Source organism: Molothrus ater, chromosome 14 (genome assembly GCF_012460135.2).
Source record: "Molothrus ater isolate BHLD 08-10-18 breed brown headed cowbird chromosome 14, BPBGC_Mater_1.1, whole genome shotgun sequence".
In the NCBI taxonomy this organism is placed as follows: domain Eukaryota; kingdom Metazoa; phylum Chordata; class Aves; order Passeriformes; family Icteridae; genus Molothrus; species Molothrus ater.
In genome coordinates, this window is record NC_050491.2 from 5,176,097 (window position 1) to 5,199,069 (window position 22,973).

General features: G+C 49.4%; 1 protein-coding gene across 5 annotated transcripts; it reads left to right on the top strand.

The window, feature by feature from the left end:
* Positions 1 to 8,342: 8,342 nt before the first annotated feature.
* Positions 8,343 to 20,418, top strand: LOC118698782 (UAP56-interacting factor-like). Of its 5 annotated transcripts, none has more exons than XM_036402301.2 (9): positions 8,343 to 8,465; positions 10,746 to 10,889; positions 14,585 to 14,727; positions 16,019 to 16,143; positions 17,001 to 17,085; positions 17,511 to 17,554; positions 17,636 to 17,710; positions 18,376 to 18,487; positions 19,245 to 20,418. In XM_036402301.2, exons 1-9 carry the CDS (start codon positions 8,384 to 8,386, stop codon positions 19,338 to 19,340), a joined length of 906 nt encoding a protein of 301 aa, XP_036258194.1. In that variant the 5' UTR covers positions 8,343 to 8,383; the 3' UTR covers positions 19,341 to 20,418. The 5 variants fall into 5 exon arrangements, with proteins under 5 accessions (XP_036258194.1, XP_036258195.1, XP_036258191.1 ...); XM_036402302.2 differs by having other exon boundaries at positions 17,004 to 17,085; XM_036402298.2 differs by having other exon boundaries at positions 18,376 to 20,418.
* The last annotated feature ends 2,555 nt before the right edge of the window (positions 20,419 to 22,973 follow it).

The following is a 22,973-nucleotide window of genomic DNA, read 5'->3' on the forward strand; positions in this document are numbered from 1 at the left end:
CTTGACCGGCCCCTCCACAACAACGGCCGCGGCCGCTGCGCAGGCGCCGCGGGGCCCGCAGGGGGCGCCGCGGGACGGGGCGGGGCCTCGCGGCGGCCCTCGACCGCGCCAACCAATCCGCGGCGGCGGCGGCACCGAGGGGCGGGGCTTCGTGAGGGGGCGGGCGGCTGTGAGCCCGAGGGCTCGTGTGCCGCTAGGGGGCGCTGCCGGGGCTGAGGGAGAGGGGTCGGAGCGGGAGCGGGACCGGGAGCGGACCGGGAGCGGGACCGGGAGCGGGACCGGGAGCGGGACCGGGATCCTCTTGGCAACTGAAGCATGCCGGGAGCAGGGCGAGATGGGCAGGGAGGATCCCGCAACCGGGACGGGAGCCGGCGCAGTGGGCGCCGTTCCAGAGGGCGCGGATGCGGGAAGCTTCGGAGCCGAAGGAACACGGGGAACATCGGCTCGCTAGCCTCGGCTCTGCCGATGCCCTCACGCCCCGCTCGGCTCTGTCCACTGCCCTCCGGCACCGCTCGCCGGGGCCGTCCCGCTGCCCCGGCCCCGCACAGCATCGGCCGCTCTTCAGGCCCGCAGCTCTCCTGTGCCGGGAGCATCGGAGCCTCTGTGGGCTCTGCCTCGCAAAGCCGGGCACCGGCAGAGCCGGGCGCGGACTGCAGAAATCACCCACGAATTGTCTGTGGCAGAACAAAGGCAAAACGAGCGAGCGTCACCTGAAATGGGTGAAGGAACGCTCACAAAAGCCCCACAGACACGAATGCACCGAGCTCAGAATGTGAAAGGGCAGTGGGGAGACATAAATCAGAAGCCCCTTGCAAGGTCCAGGGCCCAGTTACCTGAATAAAGTGCTACAGAGCTGCTGGCATACTGGATGCATGGATAATTACCTCTCCTACCATGTAATCAGTCCTTGCTAGGTGCTGCATATTTGACTTCCAAAAATGGCTCTGGATCTGTGATGAGGAAATGCTAATGAAAGCCTCATAGACCCACATTGTAAAGCAATTGTCATATGTTTGATGAGCAAAATCTGCTTTTAAGCCTTGAACCTCAAGAAGGTTTGGGTTGAGTTGGTTTGGGTTGGTTTTTGTTTATTTTTGCATGCATATGTCATGCCTAATTGGGGGATCTAAGGGAAATTCCCTCTCCAGGGGGTATGGAAGAGACTGGCCTTCAGCCAGCAATGTCACTGACAGACAGCTGAGCCACTATTGATCACTAAGGGCCAGAGCTGAAATCCCATGTGGCTGATGTCTGGGTGACATTCAGCAGAACCCCTGAGCCAGGATCCCTGAGCAGGTCCTGAGCAGTGCAGGGTTCAGTGCAGAGCTCTGTGGCTTTGGGGATCTCCCTGTCCTGGCACACAGATTGCCCTTCCAGCCAGGAGCTCTGTGTGCAAAAGGCAGCTGTGGGGGGAAAGGGTCCCATTGTCACCTGCAAACAGTGTGGCTGTCTGCCTCCTCTGCCCTCAGCTCTGGGTGCTCATGGGGGCTGTGGCATTCAAGCTTTCAGATGAATATCTGCCAGTCAGTCTGGCTGGGCCACAGCTTCTGCTCTTGCCCTGAAAAAAACAATCATTCCCTGGATTCCCTACATGAAAATCAGGCCAACCTGTATAAACACTGCTGAGTGCTGCCCTTGGTTGAGGTTCCAGCCAGAGGGGGTGGAGGGTGAATAAACCCAGACTGGTGTTGGGCCAAGTGTGTAGGATGATTTTGTCTGCAGACATGGAGCAGGAGGCACAGTGGCTCTGCAGCTGGCTAGAGTGAATCAGAGCAGGAGCCAGGACCAGCTCCAGCACATAAATTCTACTAAACGTTAGAGATAGTTGCTCTGAGTTTCCAAAGCGTGTGGCACGGCACAGGGCCAGCTCAGAGGTGCAGTTTGGTTGTCCTCTCTCTCAGCCACATCATTCAGCCTCTTCCTCTTTAGAGCCCAGCTTAGATAAAGAAAGAGGCTAAGCTCTCTTTGTATGAAATAGGTCTGACAAATTACCAAAGAGTTAAAGCAATTTTTTGTCACCAGAGTTCTCACATATTAGGGGCCTTTTTATCTTTAACCGAATACTCACTGTACCTGCAGGTGCTCATACAAAAAGCAAGCCAAGCTTGCTCAGTCTCACATCTCACATCTTCAAAGGAACTGAAGTTTCCTATGCTGTAGGCTGGAAGCAATGTCTGAGGCTTTTCCTAACTGTTCACCAAAAATTCCCAATCTGCAAACTGTCTTGAGCAAATTGCTGCTGACTCAGGCAAAAGCTTGAAAGCTGACAGCACATTCCTGTGGTAGAGCAGATTTACCTGTGGGGGTCATTTATCACCTCCAGTAGCTGCAGAACCAAAACATATGTCTGGAATGCTAATGTCTAATTACTTTTATTTATAATTTCACAGCCTTTCAACAGTTCTTTTTTTCCTATGCCCTCCTTTTTTTTGTCATTTCACAAGCAAAACCAGAGTTAGTAGTCTAGTGGCAGAAGGCTTCCCAAAGCAACCTTCCTGGCACAACGAGCAGTAAGTCATAGCTGTGCCATCCCTCAGTTTCTCTTGTAGAACAGAGATTGTTGTATTTTCTTATTTATTATGGAAGCTGAGTAGAGGAAGAAGTAGAAATGCTCAGATGTTGCCATGAGACTTCACAAGACAAACATATTTTCTTGCAGCCATGCCAGACAGAATCGAAGTTTCAGGAGTTTGAAAATTTCTGAAAATCCCACACTGCCATGAAGAGCTTCCACTCTGAAAGTCTTTGTGGTTACCCACATCTGCTCCAGATGAGATGAAAACTCATTAAGATATGACTTCAACAAATGTAATGTTAATGCCTCAAGGAATGAGATCTAGATCAGGCTTTGATCTACCTAACTTTCAACATGGAATGCAAGATGTGGTTCCTCACAACTCTTGCAGTGAGGCAGCCCTTGGCACAGCTCAGAACCAGGGAGTGAGAGCTGTGTGCCCGTCCTGCTGCTCTGCCTGCTGCTGCTCCTCCTCTCAGTCCTGCTCAGCATCATGGCTCACAGACCCAGAGCTCCCCAGGGCACTGCCTTCTGCAGAGAGCCAGACAGGATTATCTGTAGCATTGGTGTGAAATTGATTGTGACAGCAGGGACAGCAGGAGTGGAGTCCTGGCTCACCTTTGTCACCCTGCAGCGTGTGCTGCAGGCTCGTCCCGGGGCAGGCCAGGCCTGTGGGGAGGACATCAAAGCACAGTGACAGGCCGAGGTGCTGCCCAGGGCATTGTGCAGAGTGATGCTCCCTCCACACCTCCACAGGGCTGGCAGGCCTCTGCCAGGCCACACAAGCTCTGCCACCTCTGGCCAAGAACAGGGATTGTCAACAGCAGGGACACCCCTGAAGCTTGCAGCGCTCCTGAGTTAAGTCCTTGAGGTGGACAAAGAGCAGGGCTTTGTCAGTCTGGATTGCCATTTGCTTAGAGAAATTAAATCCTCCTGAAATGTCAGCACAGACCTTTTTTGCATCCTTTAGTGACTTCCTTTTGCTTTAAGTAATTAAACAAGAGCTTTCCTACTGTTTTTGCTGTGCTTCTTTATAAGTACACTCAGTACTCTTCCATGGGTGAGACACTGAGGTAACAGTCACTGTTCCTTCAACACTCCATGATCCTGGTGACATCTCCTTGATGTCTCTTCAAATCCTTTGTGTTTACTTATCTTATCAGCACATGCTCTATGTGTCATGGATATTGCTTTTCTACTTCAAGACCTGCAGGTGTGCACAGCTTCCCACAGGCAGTTAAAATAATCTCCAAATACCTGGATTCAAGATTCACACTAAAATGGCACCATCTGGCCCATTTTGAAAGTGAAGCAAGCAAATTGTACATATATTCCTTCTTAGATCAAAAGGCAAATGCCACTCTATCTCTGCTAAAGGGCAGTCATTTATCTGAAACACCATTTTAAAGAGCTAGAAATAGCTCACAATACTCCAGCATCTGATGCTTGAATAGAAAAGAAGCAGGCAGGATTCTGTCTAGCTGCCTTGGCAAGCAATATCTGTTCCTTAAGTCTTTTTGTACAGACCACAATGAGAGAGCAGATCCATTAATGAGAATATTCCTGATACCTTTCCCATTGGGAGCATCTGATTCATTGCACAGCTAGCAATGCTTCATTGAGCACGAGGAAACAGTTCTGAAGGCAGTGGGGAGGGCAGCATCTCTCCTTAAAGGCATCATTTCAATCCTCACCTATTCCAGCTACATGCACTGCAAATATCTTTTTGTAGTGCTGCGGAGGCCTTTGTCCTTCACTGAGCATTTTGGTGTGATTTCAAGCAGGATTTGTCCTTTTATTCTATTTTGAATAACTTGTTTGCTCTGCAGTAGCACACTTGTCTTGCTTGTTTCTTGGAGAGATTAGAAACGTAGCCCTCTCAGTGAAGGTTTACTTTAACATTGAGAGATCCTTAAAAGCAGCATAAACTGAAACTTCTCCTACATGACAACAAGCAGCACAGCCAAGGGTGGTGTAGCTGTGGATCTCCATTTACTGGAATGTTGCTGGCTGGTCACAGATTGCACTGAAGCTTCCAGCTCCCTGTCATCCTGTTCATGAGCTTTTTTATGGGATCACTGTGGGGTGATATACCTCTGCATAGTCCAGAGGTACAGCTTATGGGTGTTGTAGCAGTGGTTTTGCATGTGCCAGACTGAGATGACAATTTCAATACATATACAGAGAGAGAGGGGGAGAAAAAGCCAACAACCCCTCTCTAAAAAACTCAGTTTTGCTCTATGCAGGCTGCATCTGCTAAATTTGTAAGAAGCAAAGCAAGGATTTTGTCATTATATGTGATTGATCTTGTTTTCCCTGAGCATAGCTCAGTGATGTGTGTACCTCAGCCACTTTGTGTCTTACAGTGCATACATTCTGCATAAAAACTGAATTATCATCATCAATGTAGTTCTTTCTGGGTATGGCCAAAATAAAGAAATAGTGGTATAACTAGAATTTTCTTCCAAGAGTCTGAAGAAGTGTTTTGTTTTCTTCCATCTTCTCAAGAAGATGATTTTCAAGTGGTAACATATGGTTGAAAGGCCATGTTCAGCATCTAACAATAGAACATAAGCTCTTTCTAATGGTGGTTCACCAGTTTTGGAGCAAGCTATTGTAGCTCTACTCCTACCAGTGTTCCTCGTGAAGAGCTGAGAATGATGGTCCTGGGGTTCTCATAAATTAAAAGGCCTAAACATCCCCCTTGTGGGCAAAATACAGTGTCACAAAAGTGATCAGAGTTTTGGTCCATTGAATTAAGTGATTGTTTATGCTTTGAGAAATTCTGGGAGAGGCTGGAAAGTTTCCACACCCTCAGATAAAAAATGTGTGCATGCAGATTCCAAGCCTTACCTTGACATGTATTCCTACAGCCAGCTGGGCTTAGTTCCCAAGAAAAAAACTTAAACATTTATCAACAATTGAGTCATGTAGTTTTAGGTCCATTTAATGAAAGTGAACAGTCACATATTTTGCAATTTTGTATTAAATAACTGTGATATGAGGTGCCCCTGGGAGTAAAAGACAAAGTGGCCAGTGTTAATTTTGAGATCACAGTGTAAGATTTGTTACAACAATAAATCATGATAAGTAATTTAACATGCAGAAGATTCCTAAATCTACTTAGAGACCAAGAACACATTTCAGATAATACAAGTGTTTGACTCCTGGCATGTGTTCCTTTCTCCCACTGAGTTTTTTTTTTGTTTAGTTTTAACTAAAAGCCTTCTAGGGCTCCTTGGGGTTTCATTGTATGACAAGCAGAGCATCTGATAAATTGAAAGGCCCAGTGCCCCAAAGTAACACTTGCTCTTTTGGAACAAGTTAGTCCTGCCTGTGCCTGTCACGGGGAAGGAATACCTGGTGCCCTTGGCAGAGGTGCCCCAGTGCTCTTTGAGGGCTCAGCTTGATGGTTTGGTGACCCAGTATCAGTGAGTCAACACACACAAAACACTTCTAGAAGAAAGCATGACATAAATACTCCCCCCCCCCTTAGTTTCTTTTTTCATTGTTCATTTATTTATCTCCCTTTTTAGTTGTGAAAGTCACATTCCTGACATTCCTTTTTGAGGATGCAGAGTGAAGTCTGTCTGCCAGACACCTGCAGTCCTCTCCAGGGCAGGGGGATTGTGCTTCAGAGGAGGCTCTGGCTCTTGAGGCCTTTTCACCAGCTCCAGCACGGGTCACCTCCACTGTTGACGTGAGAAATTGCTCAGGACTGAGGTGATGGCAGTGCTCAGACATACTAAGCAAATGGGACACTTGCCAAGATGTTAAGAGGTCACAGACTGGCAGTTGAGAGATAAGAGTACATATCAGCTCATACTTCCCAGATGAAGAAATATGGCTTGGAAAGGTTTTATCTCTGCCTTTAATGCTACGCACTTGAAGGAAAGCAGTTAATTAAACCTCTCAGCTGGTGAAGTGGAATTTGCTGCAAAAGCTGTGTTGTAGTTTCATGAAAAAATGTCCTTTGAATATTTTAGAATTGCCATTTCTAAACTCTGCCTTTGTCTTCTTTGGTCCCAAATGTTTGTTTCACTAAATGTGATCAAATAGAAACGCTGCTGGAAATCTCTCAGCTGTTGCTTCCAGAGTTTCTGAAGATACAAGTGTCCAAGAAAGCCAGGAAAGCTTTCATGACACTGACATCACAGAATGACCAACTCCAGCTGCTGCCCTGTGTGAAAACCTGAGTCATTCAGCCTGTACCTGAGGAGACTGCAGAGCCCTGCTGCAGCCCTTCCCTCGTGTCTCTGGACAGCTGCTGCTTTGCAGGACACTGCCCAGAGCCCTGTCCTGCACCCTCCTTGGGTGCTAGGAAATGATAGAGCTGTAAACCTCCTCTCCCAGTACATCACTAAAAGCTGGGGCTTATATGGATACTTCCAGTCCTTTCCCAGCAGCCACAGCTTCTCTGGATACTCTGGCTAAATTGCTGGAAATCTCAAGGGTTCTCTTTGGAGGAATTCTCTTGGACTAGAGCAGCATTAGAGCCAGGTTCCCCAGAGAACAGCAGAACCCCCAGCACACCTTGTGTACCACAGAACATTGCAAACATGGTATCAACCCCAGTTCCTCACATCTCACACCAGTCTGCTTCCATGGTCGTTCTGCAGCGTCACTGCAAAATAAAGCAAAGGTTGTTTGCTGCTCCCTCAGCACTGTTCCATTGTTTTCTTTCATGAAAGAACTCCCTAAACCAATACTTTTAGAAGCACTTGATCTTTCCAAGAGCTGTACACATACCAGGAGGCAATTCTTGCCCTGATTGATCTGCTTCTAGAAATTTCTCTTCCATTTGAAGTGCAAGGTGGAAAAAACCACTGTATTGAAAACACAGAACATGCAGATGCTATTCACTGTTTATGTGGCCCCTATTATGTACATGGTGAGAGAGTTTATTTCACAGCATTTATCTCATGGAAACTTCAGGGAAAAGCATGCTCCTCACTTGATGCATGGCAGTCGTTTGGGAGATATTGTTCTCCTATCTCTTTTTTATTTCTTCACCTGTCTTTTAAAGTAGAGGAAGATTGTTTAGCTCGCATTTTGTATGCAAACTGTAGAATAGCTTTGGTGCCATAACCAATGTTACAGAGACTGAAAGATCCCTGAAGAATCTGAGTTCTGTGTTTGATGGAGATGCTGCCCCGAGACCAGTCCCAAATGGGTGCTTCCTCCTCCGGGCACTCACAAATGAGAACAGACTTCATGTACGAATATGAGTATCTCTGTTCGTAGAATTGCTTGTTTTTCTGGTCTTCAGAAGGAAGCAAGGTCATTCCATAGTTCACATGGCTCAGAACTGACTGCCGGGTTGTTAAGATGCATCTGCTGCCGGCATAAACCCCGGGGGAGGAGGATTCGTGGGGAAAAGCGGAGAAGTGTCAGCCCAGCGGCTGGGGCACGGTGCTTGAGGCAGAGAGATGGAGGGGAGGTGCTGATGGAAGGGATCGCCGGGGAGGGTGCGGAGGGCAGGCAGCCAGGGCAGGGCTGAGCGCGGGCGGGGAGCAGCGCTGGCCGCAGGCGGCGCACGGGGGCCGGGACAGCCGGGCGGGGACGGGGCAGTGGGGCACGGGGGCCGGGACAGCCGGGCGGGGGCCGGGACAGCCGGGCGGGGACAGGGCAGCGGGGCACGGGGGCCGGGACAGCCGGGCGGGGACAGGGCAGTGGGGCGAGGGCAGGGACAGCCGAGCGGGGACAGGGCAGCGGGGCACGGGGGCCGGGACAGCCGGGCGGGGACAGGGCAGTGGGGCGAGGGCAGGGACAGCCGAGCGGGGGCCGGCGGGGCCGGGGCAAGGCCCGGGGCGGGCCGGGGCCGGCACATTCCGGGCAGGCGCAGTGAGCGCACAGCGCTCCGGGCCCATGGAGGCGGCGGGGCCGCAGCCCGCACCGGGCCCCGCGGCGGGGCCGCAGCCGGGCGCCGAGGAGATCGACATGTCCCTGGGTAGGTGCGGGGCCCTCCGTGCGGGCGGGGAGCCGGGGTGGCTGTGTGCGGGGGCTCGGGCCGGGCTCGGGCCGCAGGTGGCCCCGCCGTGCGGGTGTCCCTGTCCCGGTGGCGGCTCGGGCGGAGGGGCCGTGTGCGGGCCCGGGCTCGGAGCTGGGCTGGGCTGGCAGCAGCCCGGGGCTCACGGGACAGCGGCACGGGGGGCTCGGGCAGAGCAGCTCCGCTGACAGGGAAGGGGGGCCATGGCCTTGCTGTGCTATTTATAGCAGCTTGCTGCCATGCTCGCCATTCCTCTGGCACGGGGAATGTGGACTGAGCATAAACAACCGACAGCCGCCCTGCCATGAACTCCCCAGGCCTGGATTCTGACGCATGGATGAGAGATCTTGGTGGATTATCGTGTTGGTGTTTCTGCTGGGAAAGGAAAGTCCACCAGCACCTTTTGTTACTGGGTCAGCTTCCTAATTGAAACCTTGTGTCATTTCTTCCCAGCGAAGAGTCATTTGTTAGGAACGACGAACATTTTCCACTGCAAACTCAAACTGATCCCTTGGCTTATGCACCCTTATTTCAATGTTTCTATGAGGAGCTATAGCCACAGTGGATCCCTCATTTTTGATTTATTTTTCTCACATAGTGTTGCACACTCTTTCTCTTTGCTGATGTGTGATGCTCCCTTTGCTTTTGCTCTCCCTTAGTGCTTTTCTGAGTCAGACCTCCTGTGGTCCAACTCCATATTCCATCCAGAATACTTACTCAGGGTAGAAGAGAAAATTGGAAAACAAGAGGCCCCTGGTGAAGAACTTTTTCCATCAGGTGGTTTTTCTATGCTTTCAGATCCATTTGTGCCTTACATGAGTTAGCAGTCAAAAAAAAACTGCAGGAGTTGCTTTAAAGCTGTCCTGATAGATCTAATTCTGCCTCGAGGGCATAGATGTACCAGAAATGAGCTCTCAGGATCCCCTTGCAGCCTTGTGTAGTAGTCCATTACCTCGCTCTGTTAACCCCATCATGTTTTTGGGCACAAAAGGCAGGGTAACAACTCATACCCAAACAGAAAAGACACTGAAAGGTGACAGATCAGGCACCTGAGCATTCAGCCCCTCTCATTTCCTCATACTGTGGACAGCCCACCCTTGGATGAGTGTGGTCACCTCCCTGCAGAGTGTGCAGGGATGCTTTCAAAACGCTTCAAAGCATCCTGTGCTCCAAATCGCACGTGCCCCAAAGGCACATTTAGCTGAGACCATTAGCAAATTCATCCCAAGAACATGGCCCAGCATCTCCCCAGCCTATTCTTTTCCTGGCAGACTTGAAAGAGAAATCACAAAAGCAGCCTATTCTTAAATCTGCTCTAGTTTCTTTTCCTTGGGCTTTGTATTCGTTTGGACACAGGAGTTTCTTGATAGGAGATGACAAAGGAGCAGTGCTGGAGGTCTGATAATTCATGGTAAGCACCCACTAAAAGCTGATGGTACTTCTGTCCTTTGACTCCAGTGATACATTAAGGAGCTGGAGTAGCCACTGCCTGGGAAAGGGCGTGTTTTGGACACTTCATTTCTTGCTAATTCATTCAAGTTAAAACATTCTGCCTGCAGCTTCACAGATGTGCCTTTATTATTTGCAAAGTATTTTCTGGAAGATTTGAGGTTAAAAGAAAAAAATGTTGGAAAATATGAATTATTGAAGAGGCATCCCTTTGCCTTGCCATTCCTCTTCATCAGAAGAGCTTGAGTTAAGAAGATCCCGTTGATTGCAGACCAGCTGATTGAGAATGGAGGGGCCTGAGGTGTTTCTTGATAGAGCTCTGCACCTGGCACTACTTTGTGCATGATCCAAGTAGCTCAACATCTGTCACATCCTCCCCCCTTTGGCCACCTTTCCTACAGCAATTCAAGTCAAACCTTCTCAGAAAAGTTCTCTGCCCAGCACTGAGCTCCTGGTGCCCCTGCAGAAACCTCTTCCTTTAGGCTTTTGGGAAGCCTGCAGGATCAGATCCCTCGGTGGATGGGGTCTGAAATCTCTGTCCTGCCATGGTGGGGACGTGCTGGATGGTGGCACATTTGTAAATCATTTGCTGCACTCTAATCTCCAGCCTGCAGGAGCCCAGTAAATTGATCCTATACTTTCTAAGCTAAGCTTAATCTTTCATTGTCTGCCCAGCGGAGCTCACAGAGCAGCGAGCTCCGTGTTTACCGCGGACAATTCCGAGCACCCAAAGAGGGAATGGCTGTTGGTGGAAAGTGCAGTTTCCATGGATTTCTCCTCATTTCATTCCAGATGACATCATAAAGCGGCACAGGAAAGAGCAGCCAGATGCCAGCGCCGTGGGCGACAGCAGAAGGCAGCAGGTCAAGAACAGGAGCTCAGCCTCCGGCTATGGGCGGCCCCGATACCGAGCCTGGAAGCAGAGGAATTTGCAAGGTAGATGGGCACTTGAGGCAGCAGAGGCTGGCCAGGCTGGGAAAGGCATTTTTAGCAAAATCCAGCTCTTAAATCCTTCTCCTATCCAATTTCTGTGTGCGCATAAGATGTGCTCAGGCCCTGATTAGCTTTTCTCCCCATAACAATGGAATATCAGGGCCCTTTCAGAGCATAATTCATCCATTTCTCTCCCTTCTACTCTCATGAATTACTAATTTAAAGTGACTTAATATCTATTCTCTATTCCCCTTGGCTTTGCATATTTTAATTATGCCTCTTCCTAATCCTCATTTTCCCAGAGCAGACTTAAATTATCAAAATTACCCCCTCAGTAACTGTATTTGATAGCTCAGTTATTGAGGCTAAATTGTCACTTTTGCCAAGCATGCTATTTTTATGGTGAGGTTTTTTTTATAATACTGAGTGATCATGCCTTTGTTTTGTTCCACTGGCTTTTACCTATAAACCAAAGTTGTCTGCTTCATGAAATGACATCTCTACGAACTTTTTTTTTTTAATTAGTGCTAAGTCACTCTCTGAAGATTTTAGTGATATTTTTCAGAAATACCTTTTCAGTCTGATATTGGAGTGCCAATCACACATCAGGACAGTGGGATCACTGGGGGCAGTCCTACTTGTCTCTGCTCTGCCTCCCACCTTTGTGTTCTTGGTGACCACCACACAGTGCCTTACTGAGGATTGTTCTAGTTCAAATCATAATGGTGATAAATGCCCTTAGCAAATTGATTTTTCTATCAGAACCCACAGGCTTTGATATTCTCCCGCACTCCAGCAATTACTGCACCCAGAGGCAAATCCAATAAAATATTTTTTCCCTATTTCTTAGAAGGGAGAGCTTTTCTGTTAATTTATATAATTATTTATGCTAGTTTTAGTATTTCATAGGTTTTCAGGGAGTCTGAATTCAGCCCTGCCAAGTGCAGAGACCTGCCATGCTGTGTGGTGCTGATTGTCAGTAGCAATTTGGGGAAGCTCAGCATGACTGGGAATTTAGCCCATAATTCATCAGGGGCTCGATTCACTTTGGTCCCTGCTGAAATGCAGTCCTTTCTGGGCTGAGATGTGATAACCATTATCAAAATGATGATCTGAGGAGCCCAGCACTGTAATGACAGAGGAGGGGGAAGGGTATTATGCTGATTAAACCAGCAAGCAAAGTGCTGTTAATCCCTCTTGGAATATGGCTTAAACCTTCTCCCTAGTGGGAGAAAGATGATTTTTAATGACAAGAAATTTGAATTTCAAATCTCCTTGGAAAAAAGAGTCTGTCAGACATGGGAACTTGTGCCCAGACTGGACTGGCTGAGCAGAGGTGCCTTTTGGCCATCCCAGGTGTGCTCAGAGCTAGGCTCTGAGCACACACCCAAACATGGGAGGTGTGTGTGGGGGGTTGTTCCCCAGCTGCTGACACTGTGGGGTTTTATTGAAATGTTCTTACATTATTAAATATCTGCCAGACCTTTTGCAGACATGAAGCCTCCCATGTGTCACACTTCAGGACACAGATGACAGAGCGAGGCCTTGGTCCCCAGCTGGTGTGATGGGGTCCCCCTTGGAGGCTGATGGCTCTGTCATGTGTTACTGAGTGCACTGCTGAGCACAGGCTCTCTAATAGGAGCAGACTGACAGGGACACGATTTTCTAGTCAGGGCTGCCTTCTGCAGCAGTCCCTGCCATTGCCCTGATGAGGATCCAGGAAAGGCAGCTGAGCTCAGCCTCTTGTCCTCTCCAGGGTGTAGGAGAGCTGTGCAGCGAGGCTGGGTGGAGAGCAGCCCAGCCAACAGGCAAGAGACAGGGACAGGCCCAGGGTGGGGACTGAAGAGAAACAAGGCAGGGCAAAAACAGACTGGGAGAATAGAAGAAGGAGAAAAAATCAAAGGGACATTGACTACATCAAATCTGCACGTGGTCAAAAAGAAACAGTTGGCCAAAATTGAATGTTTGTCACGAGAGGAACATTTACACACCTGCACTCCTGCAATGAGAGGGCATTGTCTGCAAAGGAAATAACAGCTGGCCCCAGAGCTCGTGAACTGTGTTGTGCTTTTGTGCATGTTCCCAGCCAGCACCTTGGCCGTGGGGCACAAAGCACCCCAGCATGGTGTTTGGGGTCTGCTTCCCAAGGGCCTGTCCTGGTGCCCTTCTGTTTAGAGCCAGAGCAGCTCAAATCATCTTGAAGCACGTTCCAGTGTAAGCAGCTCAGGCTGGTGCTGGCTGGTGTTACACCCTGAGGCTGCAGCCCTCATTCATGGTGGCACTGGTGGCCCCTCACAGCCATGCCACTGCTGCCTCAGAACACTTCATTTGCAGTTGCTCCAAGGCAGTATAAATTGCTGTCACTGTAGCAGTTGATGTAAGATCAATATGTGCACCTCACTGCTCTGTGGTTTGTGTCAGTGAGATCCAGGGTTGGAGTGCACTCCACACAACTTTGTGCCTGATTTATTCACCCCAAGGTGTGGGCACACCTCACTGGTACAGCAGCTGTTGGGGGGAATGGGCTGAAGACAGAGGAGCTTCAGTGACCTTGCAGCTGGGGATAGCAAAGTGTGAAGCAGCAGTGAAGGAAAACACACATCTGCTGTTTACCCTCTGTGTGCACTGAGAAGTAGAACATCTGGTTATAGGTAATGGAGGTGTTTGGTAGACTTGGGGCACCTTTCTGGACATGCTTGAGCTCCCTGCCTTGATACAGAGATCAGAGCACAGCATGGTGGTGACCCTGTGCAGGCAAACCCTTGATAAACTGGTGTGAAGGGCAGCCTGGTGAGTGTCCAGCACTGGGCCAGGCTGAATGGTGCTGCTGCCTGTGCCCAAGTGGCTCTGCTTAGGTGTTGCTTCAGGGATCTGCTGGTTTGTGAGGTAACAGAAATAAATTCCATCCTGGCATTCCAGCTGAGGCTTTGTGATTGTTGTTGTTGTGCCTGTGGCAGCTCACACAGTGACTCAGAGACTTGCTGTCTCATTATGACTACAGAATTTTATTATGTGGAGTAATTAGGTTTGGAAGCACTGTGCCTCAGTCTGACAGGGCTTTCCTGTCGCTCAGCACTTCAGCACTCTTCAAAATCATCAGCAGGCTTAGGGGAGAAGTTAAATGCAGAACGTACAGTGGGTGTGTGTGGATCATGGAAGAGCAGCAGGACACTTCCACTTCAATAGGAGAAACTATGGTGTGTCAAGCTAAAAGAAAACAAACAAACAAACATATATATATATATATGTATACACACACACAACAATAAAAATTATACTATGATGTGGGCCCTCAGAGCTGCTGTGGGGTTGGCTTTGGGATGCTCAAGTTGTGTATATCTGTATCTAAATGCTTTTTCTGTTTCATAGTTAATTCATAGCAGTGTGAGCTCTGACAACAGATTGACAGGTCTCCTGATGTGGGTGTTCCTGTCTTTATGAGGAATCAGAATTGTGAAAGGCTTTTCTCTTCTGTGTTCTTTCACATCAAGTAATGTGTATGGCAGTCCTATATACAAAAAGAGTGCTAGAGAGACATTGGAAAAATTAATTATTTAATATGAATCAGCGTGGCTTTTGCACCACTATTTGTGTAGATATTCCTGTTTCACATTAAGTTAACCTTGTAATCTATTCACAAAACTGTAGTCATAAACTGAATTTTGAATGATGCTAAAGTAAGAGGGCTTTGTTTTTAGGACCTCAGCGTTTCAGAAGAGGCTTTGGACAGCAGCAGTTCAGTCGGAGACAGTTCAGGAATGCTGTGCCTGGGGGCAAGAGAAGAGCAGCTGCTGCATTCCAAGGAGTGAGCCCTCTGAACCGCCAGGACTCAGCTCAGGAGGTAGGGCAATGAGGAAGGTCTGGCTTTTCCCCAATGTCATGTAGAAATCTGCTCAATTTTGTGATCCTGGAACACCCCAAAGAACAATCTGCATAAAAACCACCATCTTTTAATGCCTGTGCACAGCATTTGTATGCATAGGTGAGTACAGACATACATGAATATGGAATAGCAATTTTACAGTTAGTTTTATAAAGCTTCTGACTTAGCATAATTTTACTGATCAGTTCCCATGGGTTTTGCTAAAAAAGATTTTTTAAAATTGATATGAAAAGGTTTAAAAATATTTCCATTAAAATTAATTCCATGGCATCTCATCTTACTATTATCATTTAGAGGAGGTGTGTTGAGATTCTTTGTTATTTGTTCTCCACCCAGAGCATTTTCCAAGTTCCTGTGAAGTCAAAGGACTTGGTGACTTGTCAGGTGACTGGTTCAGAGATCCACTTTCCACCAGAGATGCTGATTCCCAGTACTGTGACAGATAGTGTGAGAGGCAGCTGGGTTTTCCTGCACTGATGAAAATCCACTCAGTTAGGAGGTCATAGATGTTCAGTGAGCTTTTTAAAAAAATCCAAGTGCTGAACAGGATGGCACATTTACTGAATGTGTTGTAGGGTATAAATAAGAAAGCCCTAAACTGAGCATGCATGTGCAAGGAGTGAGGTTATTCCTGAAAAGAAAGACCAGGATGACTCAGATATTGAGTGTGGCTGGTATTTACAGAGAGTAATAAGCAGTTGCTAGGAGGCAGAATTCTACAGTAGTTTCCACTTTGCAGGAATAAATCAAGGGGGAAGACTATGGAAATAGACCTCAGTTAGTTGGTACTAACATGATGGTGGTTGTCCCACAGAAGTCACCAGGCTGGAGCCTGGGGCAGTGTGTGTTGGAACTGCAGGACAGACCCTGCTGAGGCTCTTCTGGTGTGCTCCATGCATCAGGGCATGGTCCAGGCAATGCACCTTCCAGACAAGAAAGAGCTGATGACCAAAAGGAAACGTGAGCAGGGCTGTAATGCACAGCTTCTGTGAGACTTGCTCTGCATGGACTGATCTTTGTTTTCTTCTTTGGTTTCTGCAGCATTAGAATGAAATGAATTAGAATTACAATTAGAATGAAACATTCTCCCTGGCACCTGTAGTTCCATGTGCAGGAAGCGAGGCACCCCCCTCACTGATTGTTATCAGCAGAGAGCAGCCCCTTGTGTGCTGTCCCTGCCCTCACCCCCTGTTCTTGTACCAAGATTGTGCTGCAGGTGACAACTGCTGAGGTCTCCCTGCTCTTTCAGGGCACCAAGAAGAGCAATGCTTTTGCCAAAAGCAGTGGTGGGCAGCAGGAGGAACAGCCACAGCCATCTCCAAGCCCCAAGAGATTCAGAGCAGATGCTGCCAGCATCCGTGCCCCAGGGAGGAGGTAAAATCTTTGGGAACTCTGGGTTATTTTGGTTTTCAGTGGTTTTTACCTGTGCAACTTGTGGGATTTTTTTTTTTTTTTTACAAATCATGGGATTTTTTTTACCTGTGCATGGGATTTCTCTCTCTGTATGTGCCAGCTGGGTGTGGCTACAGCCATGTGCATGTGCAGCACCAGAAAAATACCCCTGGGTATCTTAGGAAGGCACCTGGAAAGAAAACAACCTCGTGCTCATAGTTAATAATGCCTATATTAATCTGTGATTTTATTTCAGGAAGCACAGAAAATGTGACCTTTGTATTTTTAATAAACTTCATCGCTTTGGGAAACTTTTGAAGGGTGAAATAGCATTTATTTTCGTACAGGCAGGAAATACAGATTCCAGCCATAAGGGATGGGCAGACAGGGAGTGTGTCCCAGTGAGGGGCTGCAGGAGCAGACTGTGCCCCAGGAGCTGTGAGGAAGGCAGTGTGCCAGGTGCTGGGCACTGTCTCATCGAGATCATTATGTTCTCTGAGCTCAAAAGGAAGCTCCTTGCAATCCTTCATCTGCTCTGAGCAGAACAGGGACTGAATAACATTGAGAGGTCCTTTCTGACCTGATTTTTTCTATGATTTTCTTCCCATGTTTTTTGCTTTTAATGAGCAAAGCTCAGAACACACAAACTGTTGCCTCATTTGAGCAGAAAATCAAGTTCCTCTGAAATCCTTTGCTGGCAGAAAAACCTGTTGGGCTTGGTAACACACAGCCTCATTTGCTTCTTACACTGCTTTTTTAGACCAGCTTGGGTTAGGTATTTTGGCATTAAGTGTTAGAGGTACCTGGGATGATCCTCACCTCTTGTCTCTGTCCTTTAGCAGGCCTTTCCTGCTGAACAGAGGAGCAGCGTTCCAGCAGAAGCGGATGCAGCAGTGGTTCTCCAAAGCTCGCTTCCAGAGATGGGTCAGTGCTTGAGACATTTCCTCTGCAGCCTGCTAGTGACAAACCTTCCCATTTTACCAGCCCAGTTGTAGCTGTGCTTCCTAAAGTAATGGGGGGGAGAGAGGGGGAAAACCTGAACACTGCATGCATTGGTAGGAAGGTATTTGCAGGCAGTTTTTAATGCAGCTTGGTATTCTGGCAGCTGGGAAATAAATCCTGGGAGGGTGATAAAAATAAACCTTGCAGTTTATAGAGCAGCAGAAGCAGGGCAAGGTAAAGCCACCCCATACACATCACTGTGCCAGTGGGAAACCCCAGATTAGCACGTTTCTTGACAACTCACAAGGAAGGAGCTCTTCAGATACACCAAACAAAATCCTGGAAAAGGAGTCACTGTTTCTGAGAGCTAATTCTTTGAAGTAATTGTTTTAAAATATATTTTACAGCAGATGGATTCTCAAGGAGAGGGGAAACCGCCAAGGATGAGAAGGTAATTGGTGAACAAAGGCTCAATGCAAATAGACAGTGCTCTTTCAGGCTTGAAGCTGGATAAATCTCCCTGTCTCGGCAGGTGGCAAGTGAAACCCAGCCCGGGAGCAATTCTGACGGTTTCTGTGCTTAATCCCCAGGCGGGCCAGCCCAGCCTGTAAGTAAATGAGGTGATTTGTTAGGGTGGGAGCCCTACAAAAGCCATTGCAAATCCCTTTAGCATTATTGCAGCTTCACTTCTGTAATGAGTGTGCAGTGAATGGTTCAGACCCAAAATGGTTAGCAAATGTCTGAGTCCTTTCCCAGCATATCAGAAGGAGATCGAAATCTCGTGTATTTACCTGTAATTACATGGTAATCTGTAATTACCGAGCCCTCATTTGTTATGCAGAATGAGGAGAAATGGAAGCACCCTTGTGGGAAGAGGTGGCAGGCTGGTTGTGCTGGCTGTAGGGTATTGGGAGGCTGTGGGGTATTGGCGCTGTGTGCCCCAAAGGGACACCCTGTGCTCGCTGTGTAAGAGGAGCTCAGAGGCTGGAAAGGGGCAGCTGCAGGACCTGGCACCCAGCTGGGGGCAGAGAGAAGGGTGGGTGAGGGCACTGTGCATGTCCTGGGTGCAGAGAGCACCCCTCAATGGCCTGGATGTGACAGTCCCCAGTGCTGAACTCTGCCTGCACGGCTGCTCTCCTGGCTCTGCCAGGGGCCACACACGCCATGGGACGGGTGCAGTGTGTGGGTGTGTCCTTTACTCCGTGCTGGTTTGAGAGGATGGGAAGTGCTGCCTCAGCATCCTGAGTGACTGCAGCTCTGTGCTTTCCCCAGGCCTGGATCCAAGCGCCCATTCCTGCGAAGCCAGAGGGCCCCAGCACGGGTGGCCAAGCCCCAGCCCAGGGGGGTGCTGCTGAGGTTCAACTTCCGCGCCATGGCCAACCAGGTAGAGGATTGTCGACGGCACAGGAGGCACCTGGCTCCCTGCAGCAGCCCTGCCACTGAGCTCTTAACGTCACACTCAGGTTTCTGGGGCTGCCAGCTGGGTTTATCTAACACAACCTGGGAGGAAAGTCCCGTAGCTGTGTTGGCCAGGTTGCTCACAAAACTGAAGGCACTTGAGAAGACTGTTCAGCAACTACAGACTCAGCCCAGTTTTCCCCACTCTGATGGCCTGTCTTGGCCTGTCCATGTGCTTGCTTGGAGCAGGGAGGTCCTGCTGATGAGTAGTCCTGGCCAGAGGGGACTGTTTCACTGTCAGTGCTTCCCATTCCTCAGAGACACATGGCACTTCTGGGCTTTGCTCGCTCTTTGCTTTGGTGCCCTTCTTGGTGTCACATTTTACACTGAAGTATGGTCCAAGAGCCCTGGGGCAGCTGAGAAATCCTGCTCCACCTTCTTCATTGCCGGCGTTTCTTGTGTGGACGGTTTGGTTTTACCCGATGCCGTGTGCTCAAATGCCATCTGCTTGCTCCTGTTCTTGCCGAGGATGCCCTGTGTCCTGGGGCTGGGAGCTGCTTGGAGGTTTTCCAGCCGCACACAGTCTGTCGAGCTCCCTGTCTCTGTGTGCTGAGTGGTTTAATTGACTAACCAGCTGTGAATCACCAGCCTGACTGATGGGCTCTAATCAATACCCCTGCTACGAGTTTGGCTGTGCTTTGCCACAGGACAGGGGACTGACTCGCTCTCGCTTTCCCCTGCAGACCAGCCTGACGCTGGATGAGAGGTTCTCTGGTCTGAGGAATAAGAGGCGCTTTACAGCGGCCAGGAGCGCCCGGCGGACGGTCACCATGCCTTAGGACACGTGCTCGGCACAGGGGCTGCCTGGGACACTCCAGGCTCCCTCCTCAATAAAAGTCCTTAGATTCCCTTTGAGATAGCTGGTTTGGCAATGTGCTGTCTCCTTCCTTCCACACAGAGTGAATGAGTGATTGAGGGCAGGGATCAGGCAGGATGAGCGTTTGGGTCAGAGCACAGGGCAGGTGGGACATGGGCAGGGAGGGGGATGAGCGGAGATGGATTTGCTGGGAGAGCTCTGCTGGGAAGCTGTAGGGCTGGCACCAGCCCTGTCCCCCTGCCAGGGCACCCTGTGCTGACCAGGGTAGACCACAGAGCCTTCCCTACATTGTCTGGGGGTGGGAGGCTTTGAGCATCATGTGCCTGCCCACATGGGAGACAGAGCAAAGTGGGGATGCTGCAGCTGCCCACAATCACCAGCATCCACCCAGCTGCCCAACTTGTGCTTGCAGGCATCCCTGCCCAGAGGTTTGCAGTGTAAGACCCCTCCACCCTGAAAACCTGTTGCTTTGCCCTGCCAGTCAGGCCTGAGCACCTTGCATTTCTCTGTGGGTTGCTGTGCTGTTCTGACTGCTGCTGCAGGGACGGGGTGAGACGTGCCATGCCGTGCTGCTGGAGTCACTGTCCTCAGCACGGAGCAAGACAGGCTGCCCCAGCCCAGATCACGTTTTTTTTCCAGTGCTGAGTAGTTCTGCATTAGGGTTTTTGTAGTTGCAGCTCCACCCATACTCAAAGCAGCAGCATAATCAAACCAGCAGCAGCACTCTGATAAACATTGGGTGAGATGTTAATGAGCTGGGTTTAGACATTTCTCAATGAAGCCCTGCATCAACCCTGAGTAACTCCTCCATCCTCCATCCACTGTGGAACCCAGCACTGAACATGCTGGACACAGCCTGTTACTGGGCTCTGAGCTATACTTATAACAGGAAATATTTGATAGACTGCTTTATGTTTTACACCAAGCATCTTTAAGAGACTGGACTTGGCATTGGTTTTATAGGAATGTGTGAAATGTTTTAGTTGATGAAGCAGTGATGTATGAGTCCAGTGCACTGAATAAAAAACTTAACTTATCAATGTCACCTCTGGTTATTTCCTTTCCTTCACCAGCTCTTTGGTGCAAGTTCAGCTTCTGTGTGACACTGGTGCTTTGGGGGAAACTGGTCCCCATTGCTGCCCACCTGCAGGCACTTTACTGCTTTAAAAGCTGGCTCCAAAGCAGTGTGAGGTTTTCAATAGGTAATTTTGTAAAATCTTTGCTGTGGTCTCTTATGCCTTGAATGTTACTGGCAAAATTATCCGAGCAGTCCTGGCTACTCAAAATTGTGTGTTCAAAATTAAACAAATGGACCCCAACACCCAGGTTAATGAACTCTGGAGGAGACATCACCCCTTCCTGCAAATAATCTGTATGTCATGGAAATTAAAAAGTTGAACAAGAAACACAGTCACAAGTGGCAGGATCTCTGATTCCAGTTGCCTCCTGGCTATAAATATGGACAGAAGGTGGCAGATTCAGTGGGAAAACCTGAGCACTACTTCAGCCAGGTTGGAAAGGGATGGAGCCTTTCAGTCCTGAAAAAACAAAGCTGAGTGGGAAACTGTTTTGGTGTTCAGATTGCACCCTGATTCTATTCTCCAAAGAAATGTTTTTTAGCAATCTGTACCTTATAATCTTTTAACCACTCTTTAAATTTATATTGAGGGCTTAGGTGATAAAACCTGCTTTCCTAGCTTGATTCCCTTGCAGTGCTGTGTGATTTTTTATGTAGCAGGAGATAAAACAGGCTTTGCACTGCATTCACAAGCAGCCAAAATGCATAAGCATCACACAAAAAACATACTGGGAGAGGGCACAGTGTGAGCTCAGCCCAACAGGCATAGAATACCCCATTGTGCCACAGTGCTAAACCCACAGAATGACTGTCCCTAACAGAGTTATCCCTGCTGTTGTGCACAGGGTGAGCTGGTGCCCAGGAGTATTTGTGTGACACAGTTCAGCTGCTTCCTGAGCCCTGGCTGGGGCACACATGGCCTGTGCTCATCTGACATTTCAGTTCCTGTGCACTGTCCTGTGCTGTGGCCCAGCAGTTCCCCACCTGGGACTGGCAGCAGCTGCTTTTGGCTGAGCTCCCAGCCAGGATAGGTGCACAGGCCAGGGCCGCTCTGTGACCAGGGCAGCTCTGTTACCTGGAAATCTTCTGCTCTCTGTCAGCCAGGCAACACCACCTCCAGAGAAACATCTCCGGTGGTGACTGAGAACTTTAAAAGAAGCACCTGCACAGGGTTAGAAGGGAGCCCCCACCGTGCATCCCAGGGCAGGGAGGACACCAGCACAGGCCTGTGGCCCTGCTTGGTCACTGCACTGAACCCGCAGCACCACTGACCCGTGTCTTTAGCCACTTGTATCATTGTGTTTCAGAGAACTTGGTGGAGGATTCATCCAGTATTGTTTTTTGCTTTCTATTTATCTGTTATTCCAAGGGGCCCATACACTATTTTACTCTTGCCAGCTGCAGAGCCACTGTGCCTCCTGCTCCATGTCTGCAGACAAAATCATCCTACACACTTGGCCCAAACAAGTCTGGGTTTATTCACCCTCCACCCCCTCTGGCTGGAACCTCAACCAAGGGCAGCACTCAGCAGTGTTTATACAGGTTGGCCTGATTTTCTTGTAGGGAATCCAGGGAATGATTGTTTTTTTCAGGGCAGGAGCAGAAGCTGTGGCCCAGCCAGACTGATTGGCAGATATTCATCTGAAAGCTTGAATGCCACAGCCCCCATGAGCACCCAGAGCTGAGGGCAGAGGAGGCAGACAGCCACACTGTTTGCAGGTGACAATGGGACCCTTTCCCCCCACAGCTGCCTTTTGCACACAGAGCTCCTGGCTGGAAGGGCAATCTGTGTGCCAGGACAGGGAGATCCCCAAAGCCACAGAGCTCTGCACTGAACCCTGCACTGCTCAGGACCTGCTCAGGGATCCTGGCTCAGGGGTTCTGCTGAATGTCACCCAGACATCAGCCACATGGGATTTCAGCTCTGGCCCTTAGTGATCAATAGTGGCTCAGCTGTCTGTCAGTGACGTTGCTGGCTGAAGGCCAGTCTCTTCCATACCCCCTGGAGAGGGAATTTCCCTTAGATCCCCCAATTAGGCATGACATATGCATGCAAAAATAAACAAAAAAACAACCCAAACCAATTCAAGAATTCAAGGATCTTCCTGAGGTTCAAGGCTTAAAAGCAGATTTTGCTCATCAAACATATGACAATTGCTTTACAATGTGGGTCTACGAAGCTTTCATTAGCATTTCGTAAGCACAGCTCCAGAGCCATTTTTGGAAGGACCGGGCTCCTGATCTCGTCCTGCTCCCGGGATGCCTCCGTTGCCAGGAAGATCCCGCTCCCGCTCCCGATCCCGCTCCGACCCCTCTCCCTCAGCCCCGGCAGCGCCCCCTAGCGGCACACGAGCCCTCGGGCTCACAGCCGCCCGCCCCCTCACGAAGCCCCGCCCCTCGATGCCGCCGCCGCCGCGGATTGGTTGGCGCGGCCGAGGGCCGCCGCGAGGCCCCGCCCCGTCCCGCGGCGCCCCCTGCGGGCCCCGCGGCGCCTGCGCAGCGGCCGCGGCCGTTGTT

Coding starts and splice junctions, on each gene's coding strand:
- LOC118698782 (XM_036402298.2), top strand. CDS start 8,384: ATGGAGGCGGCGGGGCCGCAGCCCGCACCGGGCCCCGCGGCGGGGCCG. Junction 8,466..10,745: donor GGAGATCGACATGTCCCTGG/GTAGGTGCGGGG, acceptor ATTTCATTCCAG/ATGACATCATAAAGCGGCAC. Junction 10,890..14,584: donor GAAGCAGAGGAATTTGCAAG/GTAGATGGGCAC, acceptor CTTTGTTTTTAG/GACCTCAGCGTTTCAGAAGA.